Source organism: Theobroma cacao, chromosome 7 (assembly GCF_000208745.1).
Source record: "Theobroma cacao cultivar B97-61/B2 chromosome 7, Criollo_cocoa_genome_V2, whole genome shotgun sequence".
Lineage (NCBI taxonomy): Eukaryota > Viridiplantae > Streptophyta > Magnoliopsida > Malvales > Malvaceae > Theobroma > Theobroma cacao.
This window is the reverse complement of record NC_030856.1, coordinates 13,317,082-13,337,478: the sequence shown is the minus strand read 5'-3', so window position 1 is coordinate 13,337,478 and position 20,397 is coordinate 13,317,082. Positions and strand designations below refer to the sequence as shown.

At 34.1% G+C, this 20,397-nt stretch overlaps 1 protein-coding gene and 1 long non-coding RNA gene across 2 annotated transcripts; both read right to left on the bottom strand.

Moving 5' to 3' along the window:
- Positions 2,755–15,470, bottom strand: LOC18594929 (DCN1-like protein 1). Its single transcript, XM_018125144.1, has 11 exons — positions 15,141–15,470; positions 14,370–14,431; positions 7,564–7,700; positions 7,173–7,231; positions 7,023–7,046; positions 6,284–6,366; positions 6,102–6,166; positions 5,823–5,872; positions 5,529–5,630; positions 4,955–5,014; positions 2,755–3,270 (listed from the first exon to the last, which is right to left on the bottom strand). Exons 1-11 carry the CDS (start codon positions 15,141–15,143, stop codon positions 3,136–3,138), a joined length of 780 nt encoding a protein of 259 aa, XP_017980633.1. The 5' UTR covers positions 15,144–15,470; the 3' UTR covers positions 2,755–3,135.
- Positions 16,940–17,152, bottom strand: LOC18594931. Its single transcript, XR_001928740.1, has 2 exons — positions 17,073–17,152; positions 16,940–16,980 (listed from the first exon to the last, which is right to left on the bottom strand). It is a non-coding gene; the product is annotated as an uncharacterized LOC18594931 (long non-coding RNA).

Sequence of the window (20,397 nt, the reverse complement as noted above, 5' to 3'; positions counted from 1 at the left end):
AGTTTTGAGGAAGCTGCAAAAGAAGAGCATTGGATTAAAGCCATGAATGAAGAACTTACTAGTATTGAAAAGAATCAAACATGAGAGTGGGTAGATTTGTCAAAAGAAAAAGAAATTGTTGGATTAAAATGGGTCTATAAGACCAAGTATAAAGAAAATGATAGCATTCAAAAGCATAAAGCGCAACTAGAAGCAAAAGAGTATTCACAGTAGCCTGGTATTGATTTTAATGATTGCACCAGTAGCTCGAATGGAAACAATTAGAGCTACTTAGGTATTAAGAACTCAATTGGAGTATGAGGTATACCAACTTAATGTAAAATTTACCTTCCTCAATGGTGAACTTTAAAAAGAGGTCTATGTAAGTCAACCTCCTAACTATGTGATGAAAGGTCAAGAGGATAAGGTTTATAAATTGAAGAAAGGATTGTATGGATTAAAACAACAACTTAAAGCCTAGAATAGCAAAATTGACAACCGTCTTTGTCAAAGTGGATTTCAAAAGAGGCAAAGTGAACCATCTCTTTATGTGAAATAGAAAGGTAAGCAACAATTCCTAATCGTTTGTCTAAATGTCGATGACTTAATTTATACTGGGACAGATGTTAGGATGGTGTAGGAATTTAAAGACGCTATGATGAAGGAATATGAGATGATAGAATTAGGTCTCATGAGATATTTCTTGGGCATTCAAGTTCAATAAGCAAAAGTTCAAATCTTTATTTCTCAAGAAAAATATCTTGAAGATTTATTGGAGAAATTCCACATGAACAATTGCAAACCAATTTCCACTCTATTGGTAACAAATGAGAAATTGCAAATGGTGAAACTAAGGTATATGCAAGAATTTACAGAAGTTTAGTTGGTTCTCTAATTTATTTAACACATACATAGCCTGATATTCTCTATCCAGTCAACCTAATATAAAGATTTATGCAAGGGCCAGGTGAAAGGATTTTCCTCTACCCACAAGGAACAAGAAAGCTTGGCATCAAGTATGTAAAGGAAAAGGAAAACAAACTTACAGGTTTCATTGATAGTGATTGGGCAAGTTTTGTTAATGATCGAACGAGCACATCTGGATATTTGTATTGCTTGGGCATAAAACCAACTTCATGATCATCTAAAAGCAAAAAAATTGTAGCATTACCCTCAGTCGAAGAGGAATATGCTGTAGCAACCAGATGCTGCATGTGAAGCAGTTTAGGTAAGCAGAATTTTTGAAGATCTACAACAGAAAAAAAAAAAAAAAAAGAAGAAGCACCAACAGTCATTTATTGTGACAACATGTTTGTAATTGTCACGACCAGAAATCATGTGTTTCACAGTCATTCAAAGCATATCGAATTGCGGCATCACAATTCATGATCTCGTGGATAAGAACTTCCAAACAAAGGATGCCAAAACTTGCTCAGAGCATGCTCGATGATTGCGTTCTCTGCTTATATAGCTTCTTGTAACCTTTTTTATAAATCAATTCCCTCACGCTTCTGAGATTGAGATAACTGTAAGCCACATAAGGATCAACTTTGTTAAGCATGTTCATTGTTTCCTTATTCACTTCAAGACAAACACCATTGAGAATCTATCTTAATCGTAAAAGCTCAACCAGTGTGGTCCACCAAAGCACCATCGCCCACAATGTTACCTTTGTGGTCCCTACTCCCTTGGGCTCCCCGTCTATGACCCCCATGCAGATCTTGCCATCCAAGGTGGCAAAAATGAGCTTGGAGTGGGTAATCTCAATGCTGGATACCACGTGTGAGAACCAACCAAAGCGGTCGTAGTGGTGGGGGTAAAAAGAGCTAATGAATAAGCGAGTGGCGAGGTCGAAGAAGCGCACGATGCCATCAGTGAAGCAGCAAGTAAAGTGGGTGTCAAAGAGGGAGAGGCAATGTGTCACGGTCCTTAGTAGATGTGAATCTTATATCGTGGAAATAATGCTACTAACAGATTAAGTTATACAATCGCACATCGAAAAAAAACTCTTGACGAGGAATAAGGAAGTCCTAAAAAGAATCATGAACCTTACATCGGCTATGTATTAAAGTGATATTGCAATTATAAGGATTACACCACTTTCAACTGGTGAAGTACCATTTGTGAGACAAAATTGTAAACTTCATAAGTCAAAACGAATAATACCTCACAAGAATTAATATGAACCATGACACAATAGCATGTTAATCCACGTCAAATGGACGAGGTCATGTGAAATGATATCCCAATATAAAAATTGTGAGACTTTTGATGGCAGTGAATGTACCCTTCACACCACATGATGTGCATGCAAATGGTTTGATACATTTTGGTATTTTTTTTATTTGATCATTTTTAAATTGCATAATCAAGTTTGAGATTTTGAAGTAAAGCATTCATTTATAATACTAATGGAATGAAAGTAAAGTACAATCAAAACTTAAAGAGCTAAAGATATTTTACTCAAAAGTTAATCTACCTCATCATGCTATATCGTGATCAAAATGCCACATCATCCTAATTAACAACAAATTTTTTAACACAATTATCAATTATATTTGAATTTACTTTTAATAAAAATGGTAAGGATTATCTTCTTTAAACTTTTCTAAATCTAGCAAACTTAAATAGTAGAAAATCAAATTCCAAACTTCCAGCTAGTAAATAACCATAGAGATACTCGGAAGTATACATAAGAACTTAATTAGGTACTTGAGAAAATGCTCATTGGCAACCTTATTTCTTATGAAATAAGATTCACTCAAATCTAGTAAATAAATCAACAAATCAAAGTGCAAACTTGGATTTGTGTTTCCCTTTATTTGGCTTGAAACTCCTTAGATTTGTTTTTCAGCCTTTAATCATAAATCACATATATCAACTTATAAAAAGAAAAAAAAAAAAAAATAGAGAATAATTTCAAGCCTCAAAAATCAAAAAAAGACTGATTAACTTAAACGAAAAGGCATATTACCATATCAACAATGACTGAAAATGTGATGTGCACCAAATGTCACCAGAAATCCATATAAACCACAAGATATTTTGCATCTTGTTTCAGAAGATGAAATAGGTACTTCACATTGGCATCACAAGAGAAACCACACTCAAGACAAATTGTGAAGACTTCACAACAATTTATCATCCAGCAGTCCTTCATCGTTTTTGGCTCCAATCAGTCAACTGGCTATTCTGAATGATGCCATTCTCGTTCAAGTATTCCACAAACTCATCTATAAGATAAGGCCAAGCACCTTCAGCATCGTAGTTTGATAGTGCAGGGTCTACTGTCTGCATGATAGAAGATACTAAGAGAATCAGTATTTTCATTATCACCACTAATGGCACCACCTCAACATATACTCCACTCCACAACTATATTTCCTGTACCTCTTGACAAAATTTACAGAATGATGCACACTTCTAGTTGACATTTACAAATGCATGTGCTATACCACCTCAAACAAACCCTTGAGAATTACTTTTCTCATAAGGTTAATAAATTGGTTGACATTCACAGCAGCAAGGTGTTAATTACAGACTGCAAAATGGTTTCTTACAAGCTATTCAGTAACCTCAGCCCCAATGCACTTGGAATGAAAAACAAAACAAAAATAAGTTGCCAATCAGAAACTTTTGCATTTGGCACACATTTTGTTCAGTTACAAAACTCGAATTACTTATGTGTAGTTTCCCCACTCTGTCGAGGCATTCTATGAAGACTAGCATCTTTGATATTCAAACTTCAACACTCCATGCAGTAAAGTCGGCCCCAACCAGACACTTGGTAGAAAACATTTTGACCAGTCACAGAATTCCAATTCACCATCAATCAAGGCATTCCGTGAAAGACTAGCATCTTTTACATCCAAACTTCAACATACCATGTCAGACCACAGATTATGGAACAACATTCCACACGCTCTACTATGATATGGACATGACTGAGTAGTAAAACATTTGCTGGGATCAACTAAGAACCAACAATGACTTTTTTATTTCCATTTGTTTACCCTCTACTCCAACTAGACTTAGAAATGATGAAAGTCCATGCATATCATTATATTGAAAGCTCTCTCTCTCTCTCTCTCTCTCTCTCTCTCTCTCTCTCTCTCTTTCCCCTTTTTCTAGGCAATCAGCATGCGACAAATGATTGGAGCCAGTAATTTCAATAGATGATTACAACAATAAGATCCAACATGTTTCAGCGGCAAGAAAGTAGTAATAGATGGCAGTCTGTCCTACCAATCAACAGCTTCAGCAAGACAGATGATAAGACATTAACAAGACTTGCATGATGAATGGATGAAACATCAATATGATGCAGGGACAAGTATGGAACAGAAGACAAAACAAATAAATGAAGCAAATATTCTCCCCAACAGCTTACTCAGAAGCTCTGTTGCTCATACTCCGCTCTTCACCTCAATGTGCACACTTTTACACGACAAACAGGGGTAAGGATATAAGATCAGTATGGACATAGCATTAAAACATCATACACCCTCTGCCCAATGATTGGTTGTGGTCTCATAAGCAAACCTTGGTTTGCAGTTGCAGATACCTGAAGAGTAAAAGGGGGTGCCAGGGGGCACACAGAGATTGCAATCTTTTGGAGAAAAGAGAAATGATGTGTCATCAGTGCCTTGGCAATGAAATGAAAGGCATCAACTTAATTTCAACCACTGTTTCAGAAGGACAAATGGATCCCAGTACCCCTAACCAGTTTTCAATTAGCATCCTCTGTATCATAGATTTTGAATTTTGACAAGCCAGGATCTTAGATCTATATCCATGTATGACAATTACACCTGAGTTTGGGAAACATAGATGACACTTACACCTGAGTTGGAGCAACATAGTGTGGTGGCACTAAATTTTAATCTAATGTGCAGTTGATAGAATACAGATGATTCCAACTGCATATGCAAGCAGGAATATCCAAGAGGCACCAATATTGAAGCTTTTAACTTACCCTAGCAAACTCCAAAAGTTGAGACCACGTGTCCCTAGAGATTGCTTTGTTATGTCGAGCCTGGTTCAAGTGGCATCAGAGCATAAAATGTAATTAGAAAAACAACTAAAAGTAGAGATTGATACAGAAGAAATACAAGCAACCTCATAAAATTTCATGATATCTGATAAAACTAGACAGGACAAAGGATAGTAGGCGTGCAATTTTATGGAGGTCATCATCAATGCAAACACTGCACCATTTGTGAACGAAATAAATAAATAGCACACCAACTTCCTGATTCTTCTAAATTTTATAGCTATAAGTTCATGCTAAAGATATTCCTACTAAGACAGCTATCAGATATTAATTAAACTTTACGAAAGAATATTAGATCACATTTTGTCACAATTTAAATTTAAACAATGAATATTATACGTTAGAATTATTACCTCAAGTATACAGTTTACTATTGCAGGTCAATTGAAAATGGTTACTTCTGAATTGGAGACTATATCTTTATTGCAGCACATTCCAAAACAGGATTTTTCTAACAAAACTAGGAAGGAAAGAGCACAATATATTTCAAAGGTACCTGTAAGAACTGGCACCAATGGTCAACCAGTGGCCATTGCTTCTCAGCAAACAGCAATTGCCACATACCAATTGCAGTATCCAATGCTAAAGATTTCTGACCCTGAGACAGACAATAAAAGATCAGTACCTGCATACATCAAAACCCTATACATTCCCCAAATTAACATTCTAGTTGAAATTCTGAAAGCATCAAATCTAAAGTCTGAAACTCTTCAATCAATTACCAGCAAATTATCTATCTGCCTAGAGAAAACTTGCTATAAAGGATAGTTGACGTATAAAGATAGTATACCTTTTCTTTCGCCCAGCCAAATGCAAAGTTATATATCTCACGAAACTTTTCTGCGCAGTCATAATAAGCAAAGATCAAATCCAGTTTCCATCAGCAACAACACAATATGTTTACTTAAAGTCACAACATATTAATAAACCTAACCTATTTGACAAAAGCTAATTCTCTGCATATATCTCTAATAAAAGAAGCTTCTTCTGCCAAATGCAACATGTATGACAAGTTAATAATTTTTTTATTGAATACTGAAAATTACACTCTATGGAGCATTGAACTTACGTTCATCTTTCAGCTCAGAACGCATGAATGATATCCTCTCACGAAACTTCTCCAAAGAATCTATCCTGCCATGAAAAAGTATAACTTTCTGTCAGTGTTATCAACATAGTAGGTCTAATTTACAATCTAATATCATTTCAAGATAGAAAATTAGAAAAAAAAAAAAGGACGCAAATGCTCACCCCAGTGCCTGCAACCCAATGAAGAACTCTTGCTTGGAATATTCACACATGGTAGAAGCCTTCATGTGCCATGAAACAACTAACTGCAATTTACTACAGTATCAGCATAATTGTCCACGAAATATTGAAGCCAGATAGCAACAACTTGTAAGACATCTTGTGAAATCTCCTACCATTCTTCTAACTATTTGTGACGATGTCCAAATTTCATTTAATAGTTTCATACAAAATTTAACTTCAAGTACCTCAAAGCTGTCATCATTTTCATCAGTCACCACCATAGGAGTTGGAACAACTAAGCTAGCCAGCATGGATGAAAGAAAAATTCTGAACCCTACCATTCTTACACCTCATTAGCTTTTGCTAAAGCCAAAATTTTGCTGTCACTACACTCTAAATGGAAAATCATTTACATCCAACCATTACTTGATAAATAATTTAGAAAGAGTTGCATCACCATTTGTCAAGACTACTACTATTACAGTATGTAAATTTTGAAACTAATAGTATTCACATTGTGAACCAGCAAAGACAGCGGTTATATACAGTTAAAAGATCAGTGGAAAAGGTGGTAAAAGTTGTCTACAATGTCAGTCAGATTCTGAGACCTTTTTACAACAATTTGGAACCCAAGCAAAACATAAGCTAAAGTGGAAAAAAGACATGCAGAAAAATAACAAGTTTTCTTCATATGAATGCCTTTTATTACAAGAGATAGTACTTCAGGTGACAGACATACCATAACAATATCTTGAGGATCCACCTGTCAAAAAATCGAAGGATTCCCTGTGTCATTCAAATGATTTATCTATCTTTGAAAAAATAAAAAAGCACAGGAAAGGTATCAAAACTTGTCAGCCATAAAACCGTAATTGACAAAAAAGGCTACCTGGAGGTCATTGCATAGGAGAGTGATACCATCAGCCAGTATCATATCAGTATAGGGATCTGCATAAACCATCGGTGTAAGTATTTTTGATGAAAGGAGTCGTACAAGCTACTAAATACAATCAAGGCATTAATATATGAAAGCTAAGCAGCAGATAATAAATTTCTAGATTCCCACCAAAATGAAGATAAGAATATATCAATATCTCTTACCAAGAGAAGTAGTTCAGCAGTATTCTTGTTAATATTCCATCTACAATACTAACTAAAACATAACCACAAAATTAAGGCAATTCTCTATCCCCATCTTTTATAATATTATTTTTTAAGGGCCCAAAAGAAAGCCATACAGCAAGTACAAGATAGGAAGAGAAAAGAAAAGAAAAGCATACCTTTATATCTGTTATAAAGCTCTTCCAAATGTCTAGTATCAGTGTAACTTTTAATCTGAGGCTGGCTGTAGAACACATCAAAAGCTCCTTCAAGATGCCAATCACTGGCCTTCAAAGCTTGAAGAGCAATTTTCTCACTGCAATTATATAATGAAATGAATAAAAATTCATGAAAAAAAGAACTCAAAAAGGAGACCACCCACTAACAAATAAATTGATTACAGACTGCAAACCCATAATTTTAATACAGTAACTGTAAAAAAAATGGCATTGGCATAAGCATAAAGATGCAGTGATCACCAAAGTAGTATTACAAACAGGCTAAAGTAATCAAGACACAGCAGCAACATAATGGATCAAAAGTCAAACATCTATCTGTTTTCCAGAAGCATGTCATCAGTGTTAGGTTTAGCTAATTTTCACATTAACATCATTCTCGTTTATCATTATTCACTATGGTGATTGTAAAGCCAATACACTGCAGCTCTTGGGAGCACCAAAAGCCCCTTGTGGGCAGAAGCCACTGTCAAGGAATCAAGGACATCACTGGAGATTAGGCTTTCATTCATTTTAGATGCTAAGACAAGAATTGAAGAAATACCAACAAGGCTATTTTATGACAAAAAGATCACCTTCTTGACTTTTTTTCATTGTATACATTTTCACTTTTGTTTTTACTATTCATTCTCTTACCTCCTTATTTTATCTGATACATCAAAATTCTTAATAATTTGTTAATCGTACAACAAAAATGATGCCACAAGAACCTCACATCCAATTTCTCTAAAGAAAGTAGGGTAACCTGTTTTATTAATTTTCCCTTGACAAAAATTCTTTGAAATGAATGGCATTATTTTTTTGGGTAAATTCCACATAGACCCCTTGTGGTATGACATTTTCTCACATAACACCTAGGGTACATTTTTTCCTAAATAAAACCTTGTATTTTACTAATGTTCTCACAGGGGTAACAGTGTTGAATTTTCACCAAAAACAGACAACAAGACTCTTATAAGTTACACTGAAAAGACAAAACCATTATATCTAAAAGTCTTATTTCTTGGATTTGAACCCTAAATTCCCAAATCCTTCTCCAAAGAGAGAGGAAGAGGATTGAACCTACTAAAACGTCCAGAGAGAATCGGTCCAAAACTGAGAAAAAAATCAGAAAAAGACAAGCAGAGGCTTTCTTGCAACAGAAGAATATAAAAGTTTTGGTGTTTGCAAAAGGAAATAAAAACATTATTGAAAGACATATAAAAGCAAAATAGTCAACAGTTAATTTGAAATGGAGGGGTAAAATATGATAGCGGGAATGGATCGAAGATTTCTAATTCATTGTACTTTAAGTTGCTTTCCTTTTGCATTTTGCAGGAATTTGAAACATTTTTTAGACAAGTAAAGGTGTTGACAGAAAAGGTGAAGGACAAGTTATTGGCTCTAAGAACCAATTAGAAAAAATCCTCCTGAACAACTCTCTATGCCGCCTTGGACTATCATACCACTTTGAGAATGAGACTGAAGAGCAATTAAGATACCTTTCTATTTCATTATCTAAACTTATTGATGATAAAAACTATGACTTCTAGAGAGAGAATCGATATAAATCCCTTATATTTAAAACCTTTAGTCCATTGAGAACATTTTTAATTACTAACATACAATGAAGAATGCTAGCTAATCCAATATTGGATTTTGTATCAGATGTGTTTAACAAGTTTAAGGACGGTGATGGTGAGTTCATGGAAGTCTTAGCTAGGGATGTCAAGCGCATTGTCAGCTTGTATGAAGCTAGCCAATTCAGAATAAATGGTAAGAAAATTTTAGATGAAGCCCTTGCTTTAACAACAAAGCACTTAGAGTCCTTAGCGTACCAATCAAGTCCCCACCTTGGACTAATTTTTTCTATTGCAAGTAAACCACCGCTTGTCTTTTTCTGATTATTTTTCTCTGTTTGGATTGATTCTGTCCTTAGAAGTTTCAATAGGTTCAATCCTCCTCTTTGGAGAAGAATTTGGAAATTTAGGGTTAAATCCAAAAAATAAGACTTCAAGGATTTTATTGGGCTTTTAGTGAAATTTATAAGGATGTTATTGCCTTTTATATGAAAATTTAACACTAAGTAGTAGTAAAGCACAAGGTTTTGTTTGGCAAAAAAAAAAAACCCCAAGGCGTTATGTGAGAAAATGTCATACCACATGGGTCTATGTGAAGTTTACCTTTTTTTTTTCTCTTTTTGATAGCCAAATGAATTTATTGCCCGAGTGTTTTGGTGCATATGAAAATGCTTCCTTAGCAAGTAGCATACACTAGTGGCAATAGCAATCATTAGCAATTCAACAAAGTAGTTATTGTTGTTGCATGGACTCAGAACTTTATGGTGCCTTACCTATGTCAACACATACAAACAGGTGGGGGTATGAGATCTTCATTTGACACAACACCTGATATTAGGACTCAACTTATTCACATGAAGGAGATCTAAAAACTAAAAATAAGAAAAGATATGGAGGTTGGAAAGAGATCATTAGGTCAATGTTTTTTCATAATGCTATCACTATCGTTCAGAGATGGGGTTCTCAAACCTCTATCAACTAGTGGGTTGGCTCCAAATATGGAAGGAAAAAAAAAAGGCTCAACCACAAGTTCACATCCTTCCTTTTCCAGGCAGAGAAAGGTATGGTGGGAGGGACTTCAAGTTTGTGTAACTAGAAGAAAGAAAAGGTAGATTAGAGTTTCTTTTCATTCCAACTAGGGCTTGAAAAAGTGGTTGACCATCGGGCTAATAAATCCATTTCGATAAGTTCTATATTTCCTTGAAAACTAAAAACTAAAGGATAATGTCATAGTCCAACTAAAAAAAATAGGTTTGTTGGGGATGGAAATGGGTATATATTTAGTGGGTATCTTACCTTACCCGAACCGAAATAACAAGGTTCAATTACCCTATAAATGAGTATGGGTAGCATTTGAATACTAGATATACTACCCGTGTCGGGTTAGGGAACTAGCAAATGCCATTGGGTACTGGTTACCTGAACCCATATAGGGATAAAATTATATTGTAATATATTCATTATATTTTATTCTTTCTTTTCTTTCTTTAAGAACACTATTACACTTCCATTCTCTTGTTTCTTTATTATTTTGGAAGATTCTCCATCTTCATTTCCTCATCTCTAATCTCTCTCCTTGCATTGTTTCCTTGTGCTGCGACCAGCCCATAACCATCACCAAGCACACATACCAAAGCACTACAACAGCTTTGATTTTACTCTTTTGTCATATCCAACTTCTTTTTCCATTTTCCCATTCTTATCTTCTTCATTCTATTTCTTTCTGCAATATATGAACCTTAGATCTGCATGTTTTCCCCATATTTAAATATATTTTGTATTTCTCATGGTGATTGATCTGATATTTTTTATGGTCGTTAGAGATTTTTTAAATGGTATTCTTTAGATTGTCAAAGTTTTCTCTAGATCTAAAACTAAATTTGAGTTTTGGAAGAGATATTTCTTGATTTGGATTATGACATTAGCAAGTTTGGGTTGTAAACAAGTAACAGCTAACAAGTTTATAACCGGACGTGTATTAAGATGCTCTTTTAAACGGGTTCAGATTTCTCAATTTTTTTAATTGGGTTTGGGTACAGCAAAAATAACAAGTAACAATCTGTTGCTATCCCTCATGTTTACATATATTGGGCTCTGTCCTAGCTGATGATTACACAAATTCCAACTTCAATTTATAGGTTTGAGATAATTAAAAAATATATATTTAATGGTTTTTTGATGGAACAAAACTATTAAATTAATACTAGTTAAAATGAATTTGATTGAGGAAAAGATTTTAAATTCTTTATTTTGGTTTTTTGGTCAAGACAAAAGTAAAAAGAAATTTATTTCTATCAGGTATTCTATTTATACATTTTTCTGACATTTTTTACAAGGCATATCCACGTAGTATCCTATTGTTACACTCTTTTTAGTCAACTCGGCAAGTTCGAAGTAGAAGGTGAGTAGGACATATTGACATATACCCACGTCAAACATCCAAACCTGAATCCATGTAACTTAATTTCTGGCTAGTCACGCATTGCTGCAAGCAGCTCAACACGTAACAACTGACAACTAATAAATAGTTTCTAGAGCCCAATCTTCATGGTCAAGTTTGATGATAGTGTTCAAATCATGGTTGTTGAAACTTGCAGGCTGTTTTTTCAACTGGTTTTATAGTTGGTAGATGGTGATCATGCATGCTTGTTCCAGAATATGATTTCTGGTTTCAACATTCTATTCTCCAAAATCCAAGCGAAGTTTTTGGTTCCTAGAAAAACTTTCTAGTAACTTGACTCCTTTGAGAAAATGAAACACCATAAAGTGTTTAAGTGTCTTCTAATAAGCTACTTTTCCGCAACCTAACCAAACTTTAAAGGACGCAAGTTGAATTTAAGACACTAGTAATTGATCATTCAAGATTGCAAGTGAACGTATAAAATCATCAAAACAAAAACAATTAAAAATGGAAATCAAATAACGCAAACAAACATTAAGTAACTCATCGATGTTTGGCTTGAAAATATTGATAGATAAGAGACAAAATTTTCATTTTAGTCAAATGACGGTCTCTTACATTACATTTGGAGTCAACTTAGGAAGGGAAGCAAAAGGAAATGAAAGGAAAGGAAAAAAGGAGCTTTAAAAGTAAGGAAAGGATACACAATTCCCTTGTTTGGATAGCTACTAATGAGGAAGGGAAAGGATATATATTGTACCATTTATACCCTTTTTAATATACGTTTCCATGAATCAGGTGATCGGTCTTGCAATTAATTCCTAAAACTCAATTATTATTATTATCAATCTTGCCATTGATCTTTGACTAAAATAAAGTAATATTTTCAGTAACAAAAAAGTCATTACAATCATTTTTTTGTAAAAAATTCTTGAAATCAAATAACACATGACCAATTAGAACAAATCATGCCTAGAGTTAAAAACGACTAAAATGCTCAGTTAAGCAAAAAAGCACATTCCCAAAGATAATAACAAGAAACATATGGTGTGCTAGCGTTTAATTCTAACCATTGTTTTAAACAAAAAGCTTTCTAGTTTTACGTTAAAAGGTCAAAATGAAAAAGCTGTTGATGTGAGAAGATGATTAGGAGAGGCCAAATGAGGGTTTATGAGAAGCTACAAGAAAGCCAATTGGGCAGTAGACGAGGAGTACAAGACTACTCAGAGGAAATGGCTGGTCTGAATGGGAGATTTCAAATGGCTTTGTTTGAATATTGAAGAAATAATGAGGGGATTTTAGTCATTTCAAAATAAAAGGAAATTTTATTATTTCATTTTCCCCTCTTCTCCCCAGATTTGGCATATCAAAAAAAAGGGCAATTTAGGGGAAAAGAAGCGGTGCTCAGTACCCCTTCCTTTCCTTTATTTTAGTTGAAATGGTAGCCAAACAAGGGAAGGGTTTCTCACCTTCTGCTCCTTACCTTTCCATTCCATCCCCTCCCCTCCCTCATCTCATGACTGGATAAAATAACAATAATATGTTGAATTTAGTTTTGCAACTAATAATCAACAAGAATAAGGGGACATAACCCACACCTATGGTACTTACAGTATGTACAGACTAGACAAGGGGAAAAAGTACATTAAATGTAAAAGAAATTCTTGGTATATATGATATGGTAGGTATTGAAGCAATCTGAAGCAGTTCAAGTTTTAGAAAGTAAGTAAAGGTAAGAACAAATTTATATTAAAAAGTGGCTATAATTAACAGGTAGAGGGGTTTTATATGTTTTAGAAACTGCAGTGCTTAGCAGGAGAATGGTGTATAAAAGTGGATGCAATATAGAACAGCATATATATACACATGCGTGTGCACGGCAGCTCCCTAAGGATTATATACACACAACACAACACACACACAGAGACAGACATGCGTGTATGTATGTATGAATAAAACTCCTTTTAGATTAAAATGTAATTTAAAATTCAAGTAGATACAATGGTTTGGCTTGAGAGGTAATATAGAAAAGTTAATAAACTTTCTTATTATGAGCATAACTAGAAAGAGATACGAGCATAGTGACAGACTAATAAATAAGTTAATTAAAAGTAATTAAGTTAATTTCAACTCATTCCAATTAATTGACTCCATCATGACCCAAGACAACACTAGAAATAACCTTAGATTCCTACCATTTAGCAAAGACAACATTCTAAAACCATTTTGTTCCACTGATGATCTCAACAGTGTTTGTCACGTTTTTCACACTGACACTATTTGTGGCAACTAAAATACATATTTGAATTAAGAAAATGTATTTTTAACATTTTAAGGAAACTCCAACTCTTCATTGGTCAACTCATTATGCTAAAAGATAAAGCAAGTGACAGAGTGACACAATCGCAGTGGGTTTCTGAGAGACAGGCAGATGGGCTCAAGCCAAGTTTTCATCAATCTGATTCATCACTGGCAGCTGCCTATACATCTATCAAAAGGCATACCAAGCTGACTATGACGGGCTCATTTGGAACTTATACAGTCATTAATAGTTAACGTCCTATTTTTAAGTTCTCTGGTCAAACTTTTCATTGTTGTAGGCAATTAATCTATCCTTCCACTATCCTCTTAATTCTTTAAATGTCTATAATACATTTATTTTAAACATTGCTCATAAATTTTTCTTCCAGCCCATTTTCAAACTACTTCTACATTCACAATAATTTTGAAAGTAAACCCCAGAAGTACCCAAATTTTAACACTGAAAAGACAAATGAATATCAGGTTACCTCGCTCCAGTTATTGTCATGAACTGCTGGACTTTGTCCCGATGCCCTCTGCCCAGTTTGTGCTGTTAAGAAGAACAAAACCAGATTACATTACATAAGCTAGAAATGTTATCACACACTATGCATATGTAGTTAAATAGTTTTACAAAAGATGATTTTACATTTTATCTGTAAGGATTAACATCTTCTGTAATGAAGAAAAAATTAATAAGAGATAACAGTTTAAAAAATTGGGAAAATAAGGTTGTTTAGCGAGTTGGGTATATTTCCAAGTCAAGGCTAAATATTTAAATATTTAAATAAATAATTCCGAGTTGGAGTGACACCAACTATGCAATTGGCATTATATATTACTATAGAACAGAAATAGAAGAAAACAGGTGCAAATCCCTCGACAACAGTCAAAAAGAATTTAGTACAGATCAACACAATCTAAAACAGAGAAGAGAACACTGAGTGATGATTTTTCTCCCTTCTTTCTTTTTGTTCTTTTTTTTTTTCTATTTCAGCAAAAACCCAATCTTTGTTTCAGTTAGTTTCCTCAATTATCGTTCTCCAGAACTCAATTCCCTTCAATTTTTCAACCGTAAAAGTTATGTGAGTACAAGATAAATCTATATCTGCAATAACCCAGAAGCAGAATTTGAGCAGAATTTACAGAGCTAGTAACATCTGCACCAACAACAATTTCCATATAAAAGGCAGAAATCAAACATAAACAACACACCAAAATCTTTCTTTAAAAAAAAAAAAGGAAAAGACAGAACTAACCATTTTGGAGTATATTGTGGAAAATAAATAAAAACCCTAAAAGCGTCGAAACAGAAAGAGAAAGAGAGAGTCAAACAGATCTTGGATGAAGCTCTAGAGAGAGGAGGAGGAGGAAGAAATGATAAGGTTTGGTTTCAGTCTCCGGTTTAACCTCTTCTTCTTCTCCTTTTTCTCTCTCTCTCTCTCAGGTGAAAACTCTCTCTTTCTCTTTAGAAATGGAGGGGATTTGCAGGGGCTAATGAGCAGACCCCAGAGCGAAAAGAAGAAAGGGGAGTGGAAAGGAGTGGCTTTTAGTTTTATGCTGGAGCAAATTGTTGTCGAGCTATTGGTTTTGGGAGTTTGGTCCGTAACTCTTCTCATGTTATGTCACGGTGTGTCCTGTCTCGTGACATTGTCAATTTTGCTGCCCTACTCTTTCCTATGACCAGTTAGTCATAGAGTGCTTATCCATACCCAAACCTTCCCGAATCTTTTTTTTTTTCTTTTTTTACCTTCTGGAATCTATTCCATTCTTTTAAGTAATCACTTTCAGAACAATTTATATCTCTATTTAATTATTACTTAAAAATAAATAAAAATAAATTTTCACGACATAATATATGTGATAACAATTCTAACTTATTAGAATAGTATCTAAAGTATATTTGATCACAATAAATATGATAATATCATAGTTATTTTATATAATTTAGTGTGAATTTCTCTTACAGTACGTTTGGTTCGCAAAATAGGCAGGAATGGAATAGAATTGATATTATGTGAAAATAGAATAAAGTGAAAATAAAATAAACTAGTTATTACTTTGTTTGGTATTGTGAATGGAATAGAGCATGAATTGCTATTATGACTTATTATAGTGTTTGGTTGGTAAAAATAATATTGGAATAAGAAAGGAATAGGTGATAAAAAGACAAAAATACCCTTGACCATATTAACAATTATTTTCATAAAAAAATAAAATTATCCTTATTATCATTTAAATACACAATTATCCCAAAAGACAATTATCCATCATAATTATATTTTCTCCCAATTATTAAAAATAATTATAATTTAGTCACATATTTTTATAAATAGATAATTATTTAAAAATATAATTTAATTATATTATATTTTATCCATCATAATCAATTAAATTTGTGTATAGATTTTTTTTTAGCCAATTCTTCATATATTATGAATCATTTTCAAAATATTGTTTAGAAAAAATATCAAAGAAAAAATATTTGGAAAAAAATGAAAATACTAGGAGAAATAGAAAATCATGTTTTTTTATATATTAAATAGAAAATCATATCTTTGAAATTAAAAAGATAGTCTTCCGTTTTTAAAAAAAAAAATAAGATATGTCTTTTGATATATGAAATATAAAATCATATCTAATTAAAACTAAATGATGGCCTTCAATTTTTTTCCAAAAAAATATCTTTGTTTTTTAGATAAACTAAAAATAAACAGGCCAAATAAACACCCCTTGTGCCCAACCACTTTTCATTATTTTTCATCCGAAAAAGTTCCCATTATTTCCTAGCAACTGGACTAAGGACAACATAGCTACAGTGATTTATATTGAAGATAAAAAAAATTACAATACAAAATCCTTGAGCATTGTGGCAACTCATCCATAAAATTCAGTTGTACACCTAGCACATATCTCATTAAACAACTAAGAGAGCACAGCCATTACATCAGAAGCTCTTAGAGCAATATAGTTAGTACCATCACTGCCCTTGAAGTCATTCCCTGCATACTTAGAGCAAAGGATCGTGTTTCTTGGGGTAACTGATAATGGCTTCTTGTTACCTTCCTCATCCAAAGTACCAGGTCCAATTGCAATCACCTGTTTCATTCAATGTAGGGTATTAGTAACACATTTTGCACCGTAGCAAAAAGCTATATGCCCTTTCCCATAAAATTATAACAGTTTCTCACCGAGCCAATGGAGGGATTTTCCTTGCTTGCCTCTGTCAGCAACAAACCTTTAGCAGTTTTCTCCTCAGCTTCAACAACCTGCAATCAACATTCACACACAACATTGAGTTTCTCAAAGTCCATATACCCACAGTTGTGTCTGTAACATGAGATAGCCTTACAAAAAATTCTTCCTTGCAACCATGGACCTAACAACCTCGAATGAAGAAGCTGCCGTTTTCAGCTTAACAGCAGCTTCAAAACGAGGGAATGAATTTGGGGGCTTGTATATATATAATCAACAAATCAAAAAAATTCAAACAACAAGTGCCCAAAATTTCAACAACTTAGAAAGAAAATTCATCAAAATCATAATTAAATCAGATTTACTAACAATAAAAACCCTAGAGTGAGATCTACTAATAATAATCGCAAAATCACAACAATTAAATTAAAATGTTGTTGCCTGAAGGATTTGAAGCAACTACCTCGACTATGGACGGCGGAGAGAAAGGGGAAGACAGGTGAGAGAAGTTGAGAGAGAGGGGCAGACCCACGGGTGAGAGCGGCTGAGAGAAAGGGGAAGACCCACCGTTGAGAGAGAGGAAGACGACCAGCTGAGAGAGGAGATGAAGACAACGGAAGGACGGCTGGCTGAGAGAGGAGATGAACACGGAGGAAGGGTGGCTGACAGAGGAAAAGAATACGGTCGACTGAGAAGAAGAGGCTTTTCGGGGGAAGGCTGAAACTGTTGAGGAAGATGGGGGAAAGAGGAAGAGAGAGAAAAATTACTTTTTATATGGGATAAAGTGGTGATTTTATTAAACAGTTGAGGGTATTTTAGTCAAATTATAATTTAAACTTATTCTCCTAGTCACGGAATAGATAATACCGGGGGGTAGGTATTAGCCATTCCCACCCCAAAGCCATATTTGAGGAATTTCTATTCCTCCGAAATACCTATTTCGCCTCCTTGTTTGACAACCAAACAAGGGAAACGGAATGGCATGGGAATAGAGGGGGAATAGCATAGTTATTCCCCCAACCAAACGCGCTGTTATATTCTGTTTTGTAAAACTTTTTTCTTGTGACATGTGGTTAGCTGAAGAAAGATAGTGATAGAATGGAAGAGATAGAGTAGAAGCTTTTAGATTCAAGTAGAAGAAAGAAGGTAGCGGATTAGATAAGGAGTTACATCAAAGAAAATTTTTTTTATTGTGCTTTTGTTTTTCCTTTCTTTTCTCTTTATTTTTGGGTTTTTTTTAAGGTTTTTGGTCACATTTTCTAGTTTTTTCGCTAGTCATACCCAATTTGCTTTTTTGTGTTTCACTCTATTTCCCTCTTTCTTTTCTATTATATTATTTTGTCTATTCATTAAAAGATAACAAAGTTTCAAATTTCTTATGTTTTTCACTATTTTTTTTCTACTTTGCTCGCATGTTTTCTTTTCTATGTTGTTCTTGATAATTCTTTGATTTATCGTGATTTCTTTTTTTTGCTTGCCTGTTTTCTTCTCTTTGTTGTACTTATTAAGTCAATGTGATATTTGTTGTTCTTAAATGTTTCGATGTTTGCTCGGTATAGTTAGCCATTTTCATTCCCCTCTAATAGTTATAAGGCAATGGCCAACAGCTAGTGCGTCATTGGGGTTCAAATGGGCATGTTTGTGTGCCTTTATACCATCAATAATGATCATGCGGCTTTGGGAGTCATTAGGTGCAGTCTTGGCCAAATAGTGCATGTTGCGCCCCATGCTACCTATGTGCAAATTCCTTACATCTTGGTGGGAATCTTGGCTTTTCTACGCGCTGGTTTGCACACTCTCGCACTGTTCGTGGTTAGGGAGACAAAAGGTCATGACATTCTCCCCAAACTATCTTGGCAATGCCTTCATTGCCGTTTGCTCATGGTATCGTCCACCAACTCCTCAAACTACCACAAAGCTTAGGTAAGCTCCCAATTGCCCTCATTCTTAGGTTACATTTTCCATCAAACGAGGTATTGGTGTTGTGGGCAATATTTTTCTTTCGCGACACCCATTCAACAAGGATCTCCTCAACCTCCCGATCATACAAGGCTATTGTTAATTTGATACACACAAGTGCACGTGTCCATACAAGTAATATAAAGGTAAGTTGAGTATTGTTTGCCACAAAGATTTGTACCTATTCTCACTAAGTATTAAATTTATAACAAAGTTTATCTTATCCATTCACTCGATTTCAAATGATTAATTACGCTAATAGTGATTATCAAAACTAAGTAAATAAAATAGAATAAAATTTTACTAAGAAAAATATTAATTCAAAATCTAAGATTATGATGTTTTCAAAAATTTTATTTAATTTTAATCATTCTCCTTAACTTAGATTAATAGGATACACGACTATGTACAAGTCTCTGTCGAGATCATGTACACATACTTTTTCAAAACTAATTTCATATGTCTATATAAATTAATTAGAAAAGGTTCATTGTGTTCGTGTTCTAATTTCAAAGTGAATCAAACATAGGCTATTCAAAAGAATGGTTTATTCTAAACTCCTTATATTGAGTTGCATTTAGAGACCCATGACATTTCAATTGGTGATCAAGCAGAAAGTACAAAATTGAATAAATCATGCGTCATCCATTAATTCTAAGTAAAGAGATCATATATTCAAACTAGATAATGAAATAACCCATAATCTTAGAAAACAAATTTAGTTAATCATTATTGTTACAGTAGACATAATTAATTCAGAAGAAAAGATCATTTCTACAATAAAAGAACAAAAAAAGAAATAAAGAATAAAGAAATATCAAAGCCTCTTTCAATTCTTGATCTTCGGTTGCCTTCTATTTTCTCATTTCTTTGGCTAAAAAGCCTTTTTCTTTTCTCTCAAAAACTATTGTTCATTCACTCTTTGAGCCTCCCTTCTCAATTACTAAAAATCACCTATTTATATTCTCCAAAACCCTAAAACCTCATTTCCCAATTAGCTGCAAATTCATAATCCACATAAGAGCGCCATGGCCTAGTAGTATAGGCGTCGTGACGCTATTACCTTATATATATTTTTTTCATGATTTTTCAACTGGCGTCACAAAGCTCCTCCTTAGGTGCTGTGGCACTGGCTTCTCAGGAATTTGTATGGGAGCATTGTTGCTCCCTTTGGGTGCTACGGCTTTGAGCTTTGCAATGCTACAGTGCTGCCCCTTATGCTGCCTTGGTGCAGACAGTTATAGTACCTCATTTTGCCATGTGATTTTCTCCTAGCTCAAGGCTGATCTAGGTGGAATGGTAAACATGAAAGTTGTAGTTCTACCTCTTAGCTTTCTATGATCCAAGTCATGCTGATTGAGT

Coding starts and splice junctions, on each gene's coding strand:
- LOC18594929 (XM_018125144.1), bottom strand. Junction 6,367..7,022: donor ATCCTCAAGATATTGTTATG/GTATGTCTGTCA, acceptor AGTAAATTGCAG/TTAGTTGTTTCATGGCACAT. Junction 5,015..5,528: donor ATTGGTGCCAGTTCTTACAG/GTACCTTTGAAA, acceptor CACTTGAACCAG/GCTCGACATAACAAAGCAAT.